At 43.8% G+C, this 15,857-nt stretch overlaps 1 protein-coding gene across 6 annotated transcripts in view; it reads right to left on the bottom strand.

Moving 5' to 3' along the window:
• RASSF2 (Ras association domain family member 2) overlaps positions 1-15,857 on the bottom strand; it is a 49,039-nt gene that overhangs the window by 6,025 nt on the left and 27,157 nt on the right. For all 6 annotated transcript variants that reach the window (XM_033839855.2, XM_019941477.3, XM_073792703.1 and 3 more), the window contains 5 exons: positions 13,501-13,589; positions 3,876-4,036; positions 2,523-2,624; positions 1,011-1,062; positions 403-524 (listed from right to left, as the gene is read on the bottom strand). In XM_033839855.2, the coding sequence (XP_033695746.1) occupies positions 403-524; positions 1,011-1,062; positions 2,523-2,624; positions 3,876-4,036; positions 13,501-13,589 (526 nt within the window). The remainder of the gene's footprint in view (positions 1-402; positions 525-1,010; positions 1,063-2,522; positions 2,625-3,875; positions 4,037-13,500; positions 13,590-15,857) is intronic.

Raw genomic sequence — 15,857 nt, 5'->3', positions numbered from 1 at the left:
CTGGAGCAAGAAAGTAAATGTTTACTGTTGTAAGTGACTAAGACTTGGGGAAGTTTGTTGCTATAGCAAAAGCTATAAAATCACTGCTAACTCTTTGAAGTTGCTTGGAAAAGGTTTGCAGAAACTTTTCAGCCCTCTTAAGTACCCCAGAAAGCCTCAAGAAATTTATTCCTTCTATGGAAATCATTTTGTGCCTGAGCTTTCTTCCAGTTAACCCCCACAGGGCACACCCTCAACCTAGCTTCTGCATTCATTATTGTTTCAAGAAAACCTGGTGTTGAGAAATAGCAACAAAACAGGGCCTGATCATTGGTCAAAAAGCCAAGCTATACCCCAGTTGTAGTTTATCCAACCAAATCCCCCACCCTCCGGGGACAGACATCTGACTGAAAAGGGACTCACATCATAGGTGACTTCCTCCACCTGGTCCTTCTCCATAAGGAACACTTTGGAGACTTGCTCACATGGGCCCTGGAGGATCCGGGCAATCAGGGGGTAATCAGTGTTCTTCAGCTTCTGTTTCTCTGGAACCACACACAGCCAGGAGCAGCCCTGAGTTGCCTGAGGTCTTTCTCACCTTAAGTGGTTGTCAACTCAAGGGCCCAAATGGACCAGGCACCTCAGGAGATGTAGCCATACAAGTCAGGAGACTGATTTGTAAACGAACAATTCAACAGTTCAAAGCAACTGTTACCGCTCCCCTACCCCTCAACAATACTTCCATGCCTCAAGCCCTTTGGAAGATGCTGCATTAGAGAATCTGGTTTTCTCTGTGCTTTGAGAAAATCCAGTTCTTTTTTTAATAGGCAGTTATGTTTCAGGGTTAGTTTACTGACCGTATATGGCATTCCCCGGTGGACTCATCCAGCAAGCTCACCAGCCTTGGAGGCAAACAACATTTGGAAGTTTCCAAAACCCAAGCAACAAGCAAATGAGGCAGAGATTTTTTTTTTAACTTGCTATTTTGAGTTAATTAAAAGTTTTAAGTATACTGTGTTCTTTATACTTACCACCACTGGTATGGACCACATACAAAGCAAACTCTTCCGCTGAGTTCTCGATCTGAATCAGGAAGGAGCAAAAGATACTTGCTGAAAGCATATATTTACATATCCTAACTGTGGCCATTTCTTCTTCTTGAACACTGCAAAGCTAAATAAATGATAGGCTCTTTTGAGGGGAGGGCTATTTATCTACAGCATTTAAATGTGGTGAGGAAATGGGGTGGTAACATTATCAATAATAATAGGTAATAAGAGCTAACATTTATTGCACCATGCCAGGCACAGTTCTAACAAACTCTACATGTTTTAACTCATCTAACATGACAACCCAGTGAGAAATAAAATATTGCTTGCCATATCAGTAAGCAAAGGATGTCACAGTCATCAGCAATTGCAGCCACCTCCGATGGTGAGCTGGTGAGCCCTGAGACGACTCAGGAAAGAAACAAAGAATACCTGCCATCTTGCAGCCATCAGACTGCAGCCACTCCCAACGGTGAGCCCTGAGGAAACTCAGGGTGAGAAAACAGGATACTGGCCCCCAGTAGCTAAGGTGTGTATCAAAGGAATGATTTCAGTGAGCCCAGACTCTTGCATCTTTCCATATGTAGGAAAACGCTAAATTCCTTAACTTGAGATACCTGATTTTCTTTAATTAACAATAATCTTTTGACATTCAGACTACCTGCCCTTTGTGACAAAACTCCTATGTATCCTAGCTTCCCCTTCACCTCCTTGGAGCAGTCCTCTCAGGGTTACTTGAGATGCTGCCTTCTGGGTTTGAAGTCCTAAGAATATTCGCTGAATAAAACATAACTCTCAACTTTTAGGTTGTGCAATTTTTTTTCAGTTGACACCAGTAATGGGGTCCTGTTAACCTTATTTTACAGATGGTGAGGCAGAAGCACAGGGAGCTTAAGTCACTTGTCCAACTCCTCCAACCAGCAGGTGATAGATAGAGATTCAAACCCAGAGCCTATGCTTTAAACCACTAGGACACACTGGCTTCTGTTAGAAATAAGAATACCTGGTTTCCAAAAGACTTAGAAGGGTATTGTGGAAAACATACAGAGCAACAGGACTTCAAAAACACTCATGCACTATAATTTTCACATCTATTGAAGGCTCATCAAAGTAGGTTCCCCAAATGCACAGAAGTCGATATGTGCACGGAGCCCTGAACCAGTCATCAGGTCCAGGGTCCTTCTCTGGATGCCCATAAAGCACCTGAGGGCTTCAGTGGCACCAGAATCCCAGTAAGCCTTGTGGAACAGGTTCCCTGGTCTCATCTCCGAGTTTCCACTTCAGTGGGTCTGATCTGGGGCAGATGGAGGCCTGAGAACCTACTTTTCTAACAAGCTCCCAGGTGATGCTGATGTCGTGGGGTCTAAAGAACCTAAACCCTCTCTGCCCTGTGCCCCCCTTACCACACACTCTCCATAGCCCCCACCTCTACACTTCTGGGGGCCCCAAGGCACACATGCCACTGTCTGAGGCCAGCCAGCAGAGGGAACTTGCCTTAAATTTGTTGAGCAGCAACTTCAGGACCTGTGGAGTGGTCATGGTGCTGTTGATGCGGACATTGGTGATGGAGCCATAGGCCGGCGTGAACACCGACGTCTGTCAATAGAGGGGTCCAGCTCAGAGTGGGTGTACAGACAAGGATGGGGCACTAAAACCCAGGTGTCCTGGCCCTGTTACCTGGGGTAAAGGGATAGGGACAATGGCACTCAACCTGTGCTCCCTGAGAGTCCTCTGTCCCTTACAACATAGAAGCACTGGGCTTTGATGTCAATAAAGAGCCCTGGGCTTTGCCTAGCTCAGGAGCTCGCGCCCACCCCACTGCAGGAGGCTTGAGGGATCTGAGCTTGCCAAACGGCAGCACTGAGGAGGGAAAGAGGACCAGATAAGGGAGGCACTCCCTCCAAATAAAACATGCACAAAGGCCCTTCTACTACGACTTCAACATGAGGAGGTCTGTGACCACTCTTCCATGATGCACTTGTTTCTGGGGCCAGATTCAAACCAAGCAGCAGGAAGGAAGAAGAGTCAACTAGCTTGGGGTGGGGTGGGTGATCTGAGTTCTGCAGCTCTGTTTCAGGGCAGCCCTTAACTCACAGAGAAGTCAGGCCACATAGCAGCTGGAGGCACATGGTGCAGAAAGAGAGTAACACGTGGATGGGGGGGTTTCTGATGAGGGCTGTTTGTGGGGTCATCTCGCATCTCACCCACTGAGCCAGGAAGAAAGGGGGCAGGGCACAACCATTAAAAGAATGACACAGCCATTAAGAACAGGATACCACAAAAACTGGTTAGAACCTACTAGGCCCAAGATGGCAGAAGATTTGACTTCCAGTAGACCTTCACCTCATTATACACTCATTGTAATACATTAGCATCTAAATGACACACCCACTGGTGCCATGACAGTTCCGAGGTCGACTATAGAAGGCCAAAAAGTGGGTGGTGGCCCAATTCATGGAAATCCCCACCCCTTCTCCAAGACAGAATACTCCTCCCACTTACTAGCCTATGAAATTACCCAGCCCATAAAAACTAATCACCCCCACAGCCCAGGGCTGCTCTCATATTCCCGAACGACCCATTGCCTTGGGGCCACCGGACTCACCTGAGACCTAGGACATGACCATCCTCTTGCACCCCATTTTTTCCTACAACACCATCATTTAGGAGGGCTCCTGATCAGGAGGCCCTTATCGCTCTCAGAGCCAGCAGAGCCTGCAGCCCACTCACGACCCAAAGACTGAGTGGCTTCCCAGGAGTCTGCAGCCCTGAGGTGGCAGCTGCCCAGGAAGGGGTTTTGCCCCCACTGGAGCTGGCGCTTGCCCCCTGCCACCCTATCGCCTCTACCTTGTGGTTGTAGAAATGGCCGTTGATGGAGAAGCGGTGGCGTCTGATTCGCCGCTGGTCGCTGGGTGTCCTCACATTGCCACGACGACGTACCCCAACATCACTGCGTGTGCGCATCAGTTGTGGGGTGTCTTCCTGCAGGGACTTCAGGGCCCTGGAGTCTGGGAAGGAAGGGGAAGATGAGTTCTGTCTGCTTGGACCTGGGATGTGGCAGTGTGCACAGAGTACCCTCTTCCGGACCTATGCTACAGCACCTAGAGCTTCCTCAAAAATATATTGTATAAAAACAGTATTTCCTGCTGGGGGAAAAACATGATGCATAATTTACCAAGAAGCAGTACAGTGACAAAGTTCAGAGCACAGACTCCTAGGTTCAAACCCCAGCTCCACCACTGTCATTGTAGGCGAGCAAAACTTGCTACCCCCGAATGTCTCTGGTATGCTGAAAACAATCAAGCCCCAAAAGACTGATAACTGAAACATAGCCTGCTATATCAGTAAACAAAGGATATCACGGTCATCAGAGATTGCAGCCACAGGCGATGGTGAGCTGGTTAGCTCTAAGGGGACTCAGGACGGAAAAGAACACCTGCCATCTAGCAGCCATTACACTGCAGCCACTCCCCACAGTGACCCCTGAGGAAACTCAGGAGGTGAAAACACAGGATACTGGCCCCAGATAGCTGAGGTTCCTATCAAAGTAATGATTTCAATGAGCCCAGACTCTTGCATCTTCCCATACACAGAAAAGAGCTAAATTCCTTAACTTGGGATACTGGTTTTCTTTAATTAACAATAATCTTTTGACATTCAAACTACCTGCCCTTTGTTGCAAAACTCCTATGTATCCTAGCTCCCCCTTTGCCTCCTCAGAGCAGTTCTCTCAAGGTTACTTGAGATCCTACCTTCCAGGCTTGGAGTCCTAAGAATATTCGCTGAATAAAACATAACTCTAAACTTTTAGGTTGTGAACAATTTTTCAGTCAAAAAACTCAGGAAGAAACTCTGCCTTTTCCCCTAACTGCCTAAAGAATTTAGATAGCGGGCTTATTACTGGACTAGAGTTATCACCAGAGACATCTGCAAAGAATATGGGCTAAATGTGGCGAGGGAAACTCTTAGAGATCAGAGTCCACCCTGTGTCACACTGTCTTTGCAGGCCCAGCAAACATTTGTTTACCAAACGTTTGTTTTCCATCTCCATGTGAATTGCCTTCCTCCCCTGAAGTCCCAAATCACTACCCCCAACATCCTCTTTTGTCTTTAGCTGAAGATGGCAGTTAAGGTGAGGGCATCATCAATCGGGAAGATGGCGGAAGAGTAAGACGCGGAGATCACCTTCCTCCCCACAGATACACCAGAAATACATCTACACGTGGAAAAACTCCTACAGAACACCTGAACGCTGGCAGAAGACCTCAGACCTCTCAAAAGGCAAGAAATTCCCCACGTACCTGGGTAGGGCAAAAGAAAAAAGAATAAACAGAGACAAAAGAATAGGGACGGGTCCGGCACCAGCTGGAGGGAGCTGTGAAGGAGGAAAGGTTACCACACACGCTAGGAAGCCCCTTCGCGGGCGGAGACTGCGGGTGGCGGAGGGGGAAAGCTTCGGAGCCACGGAGGAGAGCACAGCAACAGGGTTGCGGAGGGCAAAGCGGAGAGATTCCCGTACAGAGGATCGGTGCCGACCGGCACTCACCAGCCCAAGAGGCTTGTCTGCTCACCCCGCGGGGCGGGCGGGGCTGGGAGCTGAGGCTCGGACTTCGGAGGAGCGCAGGGAGAGGACTGGGGTTGGAGGTGTGAACACAGCCTGCAGGGGGTTAGTGCACCATGGATAGCCGGGAGGGAGTCTGGGGGAAAGTCTGGACCTGCCGAAGAGGCAAGAGACTTTTTCTTACCTCTTTGTTTTCCTGGTGCGTGAGGAGAGGGGATTAAGAGCGCTGCTTAAAGGAGCTCCAGAGACAGGCGCGAGCCGCGGCTAACAGCGCGGACCCCAGAAACGGGCATGAGACGCTAAGGCTGCTGCTGCCGCCACCAAGAAGCCTGTGTGCGAGCACAGGTCACTCTCCACACCTCCCTTCCGGGAAGCCTGTGCAGCCCGCCACTGCCTGGGTCCCAGGATCCAGGGACAACTTCCCCGGGAGAACGCACTGCGCACCTCAGGCTGGTGCAACGTCCCGGCAGCCTCTGCCGCCGCAGGCTCGCCCCGCATCCGCACCCCTCCCTCCCCCGGCCTGAGTGAGACAGAGCCCCCGAAGCAGCTGCTCCTTTAACCCCATCCTGTCTGAGCGAAGAACAGACGCCCTCAGGGGCCTACATGCAGAGGCGGGGCCAAATCCAAAGCTGAGCCCCAGGAGCTGTGCGAAGAAAGAAGAGAAAGGGAAATCTCTCCCAGCAACCTCAGAAGCATCAGATTAAAGCTCCACAGTCAACTTGATGTACCCTGCATCTGTGGAATACCTGAATAGACAACGAATCATCCCAAATTGAGGAGGTGGACATTGAGAGCAAGATTTATTATTTTTTCTCCTTTTCCTCTTTTTGTGAGTGTGTATGTGTATGCTTCCGTGTGAGATTTTGTCTGTATAGCTTTGCTGTCACCATTTGTCCTAGGGTTCTATCCGTCCTTTTTGTTTGTTTGTTTTTTCTTTAAAAACATTTTTTCTTAATAATTATTTATTTTAATAACTTTATTTTGTTTTATCTTACTTTATTTTATTTTATCCTCTTTCTTGCTTTTCTTCCTTCCTTCCTTCCTTCCTTCTTTCTTTCTACTTTTTCTCCCTTTTATTCAGAGCCGTGTGGATGAAAGTCTCTTGGTGCTGCAGCCAGGAGTCAGTGCTGGGCCTCTGAGTGGGAGAGCCAACTTCAGGACACTGGTCCACAAGAGACCTCCCAGCTCCACATAATATCAAATGGCGAAAATCTCCCAGAGATCTCCATCTCAACACCAGCACCCAGCTTCACTCAACGACCAGCAAGCTACAGTGCTGGACACCCTATGCCAAACAACTAGCAAGACAGAAACACAACCCCACCCATTAGCACAAAGGTTGCCTAAAATCATAATAAGTCCACAGACACCCCAAAATACACCACCGGACGTGGACCTGCCCACCAGAAAGACAAGATCCAGCCTCATCCACCAGAACACAGGCACTAGTCCCCTCCACCAGGAAGCCTACACAACCCACTGAACCAACCTTACCCACTGGGGACAGACACCAAAAACAACGGGAACTACAAACCTGCAGTCTGCAAAAAGGAGACCCCAAACACAGTAAGATAACCAAAATGAGAAGACAGAAAAACAAACAACAGATGAAGGAGCAAGATAAAAACCCACCAGACCTAACAAATGAAGAGGAAATAGGCAGTCTACCTGAAAAAGAATTCAGAGTAATGATAGTAAAGATGATCCAAAATCTTGGAAATAGAATAGAGAAAATGCAAGAAACATTTAACAAGGACCTAGAAGAACTAAAGATGAAACAAGCAACGATGAACAACACAATAAATGAAATTAAAAATACTCTAGATGGGATCAATAGCAGAATAACCGAGGCAGAAGAACGGATAAGTAACCTGGAAGATAAAATAGTGGAAATAACTACTGCAGAGCAGACTAAAGAAAAAAGAATGAAAAGAACTGAGGACAGTCTCAGAGACCTCTGGGACAACATTAAATGCACCAACATTCAAGTTATAGGGGTTCCAGAAGAAGAAGAGAAAAAGAAAGGAACTGAGAAAATATTTGAAGAGATTATAGTTGAAAACTTCCCTAATATGGAAAAGGAAATAGTTAATCAAGTCCAGGAAGCATAGAGAGTCCCATACAGGGTAAATACAAGGAGAAACATGCCAAGACACATATTAATCAAACTGTCAAAAATTAAATACAGGGCTTCCCTGGTGGGGGCAGTGGTTGAGGGTCTGCCTGCCGATGCAGGGGACACGGGTTCGTGCCCTGGTCCGGGAGGATCCCAAATGCCGCAGAGCGGCCGGGCCTGTGGGCCATGGCCGCTGGGCCTGTGCGTCCGGAGCCTGTGCTCCCCGGTGGGAGAGGCTGCAGCAGTGAGAGGCCCGCATAGCACAAAAAAAAAAAAAAAAAAAAAAAAAAATTAAAACAAAGAAAACATATTAAAAGCAGCAAGGGAAAAACAACAAATAACACACAAGGGAATCCCCATAAGGTTAACAGCTGATCTTTCAGCAGCAAGTCTGCAAGCCAGAAGGGACTGGCAGGACATATTTAAAGTGATGAAGGAGAAAAAGCTACAACCAAGATTACTCTACCCAGCAAGGATCTCATTCAGATTTGATGGAGAAATTAAAACCTTTACAGACAAGCAAAAGCTGAGAGAGTTCAGCACCACCAAACCAGCTTTACAACAAGTGCTACAGGAACTTCTCTAGGCAAGAAACACAAGAGAAGGAAAAGACCTACAATAACCCAAAACAATTTACAAAATGGGAATAGGAACATACATATCGATAATTACCTTAAATATAAATGAATTAAATGCTCCCACCAAAAGACACAGATTGGCTGAATGGATACAAAAACAAGACTCATATATATGCTGTCTACAAGAGACCCAATTCAGACCTAGAGACACATACAGACTGAAAGTGAGGGGATGGAAAAAGATATTCCATGGAAATGGAAACCAAAAGAAAGCTGGAGTAGCAATTCTCATATCAGACAAAATAGACTTTAAAATAAAGATTATTAGAAGAGACAAAGAAGGACACTACATAATGATCAAGGGATCGATCCAAGAAGGAAAAATAACGATTGTAAATATTTATGCACCCAACAAAGGAGCACCTCAATACATAAGGCAAATACTAACAGCCATAAAAGGGGGAATCGACAGTAACACATTCATAGTAGGGGACTTTAACACCCCACTTTCACCAATGGACAGATCATCCAAAATGAAAACAAATAAGGAAACACAAGCTTTAAATGATACATTAAATAGACGGATTTAATTGATATTTATAGGACATTCCATCCAAAAACAACAGAATACACTATTTTCTCAAGTGCTCATGGAATATTCTCCAGGATAGATCATATCTTGGGTCATAAATCAAGCCTTGGTAAATTTAAGAAAATTGAAATTGTATCAAGTATCTTTTCCGACCACAACGCTATGAGAGTAGATATCAAATACAGGAAAAGATCTGTAAAAAATACAAACTATGGAGGCTAAACAATACACTACTTAATAACGAAGTGGTCACTGAAGAAATCAAAGAGAAAATAAAAAAATACCTAGAAACAAATGACAATGGACACACGATGACCCAAAACCTATGGGATGCAGCAAAAGCAGTTTAAGAGGGAAGTTTACAGCAATACAATCCTACCTTAAGAAACAGGAAACATCTCGAATGAACAACCTAACCTTGCACCTAAAGCAATTAGAGAAAGAAGAACAAAAAAACGCCAAAGTTAGCAGAAGGAAAGAAATCATAAAGATCAGATCAGAAATAAATGGAAAAGAAATGAAGGAAACTATAGCAAAGATCAATAAAACTAAAAGCTGGTTCTTTGAGAAGATAAACAAAATTGATAAACCATTAGCCAGACTCATCAAAAAAAAACGGGAGAAGACTCATATCAATAGAATTAGAAATGAAAAAGAAGTAACAAATGACACTGCAGAAATACAAAAGATCATGAGAGATTACTACAAGCAACTCTGCCAATAAAATGGACAACCTGGAAGAAATGGACAAATTCTTAGAAATGCACAACCTGCCTAGACTGAATCAGGAAGAAATAGAAAATATGAACAGACCAATCACAAGCACTGAAATTGAAACTGTGATTAAAAATCTTCCAACAAACAAAAGCTCAGGACCAGATGGCTTCACAGGCAAATTCTATCAAACATTTAGAGAAGAGCTAACACCTATCCCTCTCAAACTCTTCCAAAATATAGCAGAGAGAGGAACACTCCCAAACTCATTCTACAAGGCCACCATCACCCTGATACCAAAACCAGACAAATATGTCACAAAGAAAACTATAGGCCAATATCACTGATGAACATAGATGCAAAAATCCTCAACAAAATAGTAGCAAACAGAATCCAACAGCACATTAAAAGGATCATACACCATGATCAAGTGGGGTTTATTCCAGGAATGCAAGGATTCTTCAATATAGGCAAAGCAATCAATGTGATACACCATATTAACAAGTTGAAGGAGAAAAACCATATGATCATCTCAATAGATGCAGAGAAAGCTTTCGACAAAATTCAACACCCATTTATGATAAAAACCCTGCAGAAAGTAGGCATAGAGGGAACTTTCCTCAACATCATAAAGGCCATATATGACAAACCCAGAGCCAATATCATCCTCAATGGTGAAAAACTGAAAGCATTTCCACTAAGATCAGGAATAAGACAAGGTTGCCCACTCTCACCACTCTTATTCAACATAGTTTTGGAAGTTTTAGCCACAGCAATCAGAGAAGAAAAAGAAATAAAAGAATCCAAATCGGAAAAGAGAAGTAAAGCTGTCACTGTTTTGTAGATGACATGATACTGTACATAGAGAATCCTAAAGATGCTACCAGAAAACTCCTAGAGCTAATCAATGAATTTGGTAAAGTAGCAGGATACAAAATTAATGCACAGAAATCTCTTGCGTTCCTATACGCTAATGATGAAAAATCTGAAAGTGAAATCAAGAAAGCACTCTCATTTACCATTGCAACAAAAAGAATAAAATATCTGGAAATAAACCTACCTAAGGAGACAAAAGACCTGTATGCAGAAAATTATAAGACACTGATGAAAGAAATTAAAGATGATACAAATAGATGGAGAGATATACCATTTTCATGGATTGGAAGAATCAACACTGTGAAAATGACTCTACTACTCAAAGCAATCTACAGATTCAATGCAATCCCTATCAAACTACCACTGGAATGTTTCACAGACCCAGAACAAAAAATTTCACAATCTTTATGGAAACACAAAAGACCCCGAATAGTCAAAGCAATCTTGAGAACGAAAAATGGAGCTGGAGGAATCAGGCTCCCTGACTTCAGACTATACTACAAAGCTACAGTAATCAAGACAGTATAGTACTGGCACAAAAATAGAAATATAGATCAATGGAACAGGATAGAAAGCCCAGAGATAAACCCACGCACATATGGTCACCTTGTCTTTGATAAAGGAGGGAGTAATATGCAGTTGAGAAAGGGCAGCCTCTTCAATAAGTGGTGCTGGGAAAACTGGACAGGTACATGTAAAAGTATGAGATTAGAACACTCCCTAACACCATACACAAAAATAAGCTCAAAATGGATTAAAGACCTAAATGTAAGGCTAGATACTATCAAACTCTTAGAGGAAAACATAGGCAGAACACTCTATGACATAAATCACAGCAAGATCCTTTTTGACCCACCTCCCAGAGAAATGGAAGTAAAAACAAAAATAAACAAATGGGACCTAATGAAACTTCAAGGCTTTTGCACAGCCAAGGAAACCATAAACAAGACCAAAAGACAACCCTCAGAATGGGAGAAAATATTTGCAAATGAAGCAACTGACAAAGGATTCATCTCCAAAATTTACAAGCAGCTCATGCAGCTCAGTAACAAAAAAACAAACAACCCAATCCAAAAATGGGCAGAAGACCTAAATAGACATTTCTCCAAAGAAGATATACAGACTGCCAATAAACACATGAAAGAATGCTCAACGTCATTAATCATTAGAGAAATGCAAATCAAAACTACAATGAGATATCATCTCACACCAGTCAGAATGGCAATCATCAAAAAATCTAGAAACAATAACTGCTGGAGAGGGTGTGGAGAAAAGGGAACACTCTTGCACTGCTGGTGGGAATGTGAATTGGTTCAGCCACTATGGAGAACAGTATGGAGGTTCCTTAAAAAACTACAAATAGAACTACCATGTGACCCAGCAATCCCACTACTGGGCATATACCCTGAGAAAACCATAATTCAAAAAGAGTCATGTACCAAAATGTTCACTGCAGCTCTATTTACAATAGCCAGGAGATGGAAACAACCTAAGTGTCCATCATCGGATGAATGGGTAAAGAAGATGTGGCACATATATACAATGGAATATTACTCAGCCATAAAAAGAAACGAAACTGAGTTATTTGTAGTGAGGTGGATGGACCTAGAGTCTGTCATACAGAGTGAAGTAAGTCAGAAGGAGAAAGACAAATACTGTATGCTAACACATATACATGGAATTTAAGAAAAAAAAAATGTCATGAAGAACCTAGGGGTAAGACGGGAATAAAGACACAGACCTACTAGAGAATGGACTTGAGGATATGGGGAGGGGGAAGAGTAAGCTGTGACAAAGTGAGAGAGTGGCATAGACATATATACACTACCAAACGTAAAATAGATAGCTAGTGGGAAGCAGCCGCATAGCACAGGGAGATCAGCTCGGTGCTTTGTGACCACCTGGATGGGTGGGATAGGGAGGGTGGGAGGGAGGGAGATGCAAGAGGGAGGAGATATGGCAACATATGTATATGTATAACTGATTCACTTTGTTATAAAGCAGAAACTAACACACCATTGTAAAGCAATTATACTCCAATAAAGATGTAAAAAAATAAAATAAATTTCAAACACAGACACAAAAATAGGTGAGGGCATCAGCCATTTTGGTGAGTTACTCAGTTTTTCTGAGTAACTCTCCCAAGTTTACATGTTATTAAACTTTTGTTTGATTTTCTCCTGTTAATCTGTCTCATGTCAATTTAATTCTTAGACCAGCCAGAAGAACCTAGAAGGTAGAGAAAACTGTCTTCCTTCCCAACACCATATATCACTAACTCTCTGTGCCTCAGTTTCCTCATCCATACAATGAGGATAACAATAGCACCCACCTCATGAGATTGTTGTGAGGGTTTAAATAAGTTAATTCATTTAAAGTGCTTAGAACAATGTCTGCACAGGATAAGCACGATATAAGGACTTGCAAGATAATGTCGACCTGACAATATCTAACAAAATTGCAAATGCACATAGCCTCAGATCCAGAAATTCGATTTCAAAGAATCCTACAGACACTGACAAATGTGTGAAATGAGACATGTATAAGGACACTCTACACTTTTGTTTGTCTAAGAGACTAAAGATGACTTAAATGTTTATCAATAGGGAGCAATTAAATTATCATTTTTTTCATACAATGTAATACAGCAGAGCTGTAAAGAATGCAGAAGTTCTCCATGGGTTTGTATGGAACAATCCTCAAGACAAACTAATAGAAAAGGGATGTGCAAAATGCAGCCACTTACATTAAAATGGGAAGAAAAGAAATGACATCCAACCATTAAGCTTTGTTGGTGTGTATTTCCTTGTGCTTGCAAAGAGTATCTTGGGAAGAATGCCTTCAGTTTGCTTCTAGGGAGGGAAAGTCAGTGGGTGGATGAGATGGGAAACTTTCAATTCTTTTTTTAAATAAGTTTTGAATATTGAACCATGTGAATTTTGTTTTCAAAACATAAGTAACAGTGTACAACATTCATCACATCAGTCTTCACACAGTCGGCCCCAAACTAGAGGATCCTCCCACCATGCATGTACCTGTGGGACTTGATGTCTGATCATTCTCAGGCAGGGCATCCACCTCTGAGATTGGAATGTTGGGCATGGTGAGGGGCTTCAGGATAGTGCTGGTGAGCAGAAAACAAACAAAAGGTTCAGCCCCTGCAGAAGAACGCCCCCAGTCCCACCCCACCCCACTCGTACAAAGGGAGCACTTGGCCTGTGCAAGGCTGGGTACCAGCACACAGCAGGTGACAAAGGACATGGTAGGCTGTGCTGAGTGTCTCATGAGGCTGGTCCAGTTCCTGGGCTAAGCACTGGGCAGGGAAGGGGAGTTCTGGAGGGAGAAAATGCTTGTTCCCAGTATTTGCAGCAACATGAAGTCCAGGACAGAGAACAACAAAGAACACTTGTGTGGTGCCTGTGCTGAGTTTCTAAGCACGTACAAATTCTATAGCTTATTTAGAAAACCCTAATAATGGTCATTTACTTCTAGGGACAAGATTCTAGTTCAGACCAACTTCTGTTGGAGGAATAACTCAGAAATTGCTTCTACCATCTAGCAGGAATGGAAAGTAATAGGTTGGCTGCTACAAGAGTCAGGGCAGCTTTGGAAGTGGCCCTGATGGCAGTGTTCTCAGGGTTGCTGGAGAAAGGGTCACAAGCAGGCAATCTGAGTTGAGACCTGGTATTGCTATGATAGCTGGAAAATACTCCTCAAAGCCTAAAAGTACAGTGGCAGTTCAGAGAAACACATCGAAAATCAACAGAGGATTTGGCCAGAAAGGAGAATAATATTCAACCAATTAGGACCATCCCATGTTGAGAAGAATGCAGGTGCCCTGGTGAAACAAAGCAGGACCCTGTGGGGGCTTCCCAGGAACAGACCCCTGTATCCCGCTCCTCTTGTTTGTAAAAAAGCTTTAGCCTCCTAGGCCTTCCCTGAGTTCCAAAGAACAAATTTAATCAGAGAAGTGAGAAAATGCAGAAACTAAGGAAAACAGTCAAGCAAGACAAAATATTGATAATAACAGTTTAGCCAAAAAACAAAGTCAAGGACCTTTAGTTCCTCCTCAAGGGCTATAGATAGTATCCTGAGCCATGTCCATGAGTTGCTTTGCAAATATTAAAAGTATCTTCTTATACCAGGTGTAAGAAGTTAACTGCATTCTGACCACGAGCAGGTAAACCCCAAACCCCTTGGAACCAGATGATGTTGACTCCTGAAATACCACCCAATCACCTCACCAGCAATTAATCAGAAGAGCATCTACCACCCTGCGACCCTCTCCCCTCACCTTGCCTTTAAAAACTCTCCGATGAAAGCCATCGGAGAGTTCGGGATTTTGAGCATTAACTGCATGGACTCCTTGCTTGGACCTGCAATAAACGCAGCACTTTCCTTCACCACAACCTGGTGTCACTAAATTGGCTTTACTGCACGTAGATGAGCAGACCCAAGTGTGGTTTGGTAACACTGGGACTCAGCAGAGATAGGATAATTTTTTTTTTTTTTGGTCACATCATGTGGCTTGTGGGATCTTAGTTCTGAGACCAGGGATTGAACCTGGGCCCTCTGCAATGAGAATGCAGAGTCCTAATCACTGGACACCAGGGAAATCCCAAGGGATGCTAATTTTAAGTGAAGACAATTTAAAATTGAAAATCTGAAAGAACTGCCTATTGTATTATAACCAGTGGGCTTCTGAGCCCCAGAATGAAACTGAGCAGAGCCTCTCAGGAATGGTGAACTTTTGGCACCCATAGCAGCCCCTTCCCACTCCCTTGTCCAAAGCACTCTTTATTGCCAAAGCAGAAACTGGTCTCAGCATGCTTCTTAACACAGTGGTTCAGGCATTCACTTTATTATAGCAGGCACTGGGACAACATTATTTACCATTCCTGAAAACTCTCTCAAAGTATTTGCAGGTTTCAAGAACCAACCAAGACCAGCTTGATGCCACACGGAATGGAAAAGAAATAAGTGTATAGCATGAAAGACCCCTTAGTAGGCCAGCCAAAGGCCACATGGTCAAGTGGAATTTTAAAAATCATTTCACTTAGGAAACAGAATGTAACACCCCAGGGCCTGGGCTGGCGCTGTGGAAAGGGTTTGGCCCACTCGAAACCAAATACAGTGAAAGTGCTGAAAACAAAGCAGAGTATAAAACCGTCAAAGTTAGATGAAACCAGAGAACCTTGACTGGACGCCCTGGCGCTGATGGGACAGGCAAAGATTTTCCTCCTTAAATTCCCTTGGAAAGAAACCAGATCAGTAACAGGCTTTGGCCACATTGTAGGTTTCTCTCAACTTTAGCAAAGAATAGATTTGGCTGTGGAGTTTAACAAAATGTTCAATGGGGTCAACAGAAAGGGCTTGGTTCTTATTTAAAACA

This window comes from Tursiops truncatus, chromosome 15 (genome assembly GCF_011762595.2).
Source record: "Tursiops truncatus isolate mTurTru1 chromosome 15, mTurTru1.mat.Y, whole genome shotgun sequence".
Lineage (NCBI taxonomy): Eukaryota > Metazoa > Chordata > Mammalia > Artiodactyla > Delphinidae > Tursiops > Tursiops truncatus.
Note: the sequence above shows the minus strand (reverse complement) of the source record. Positions and strands in the feature narration are given on the sequence as shown.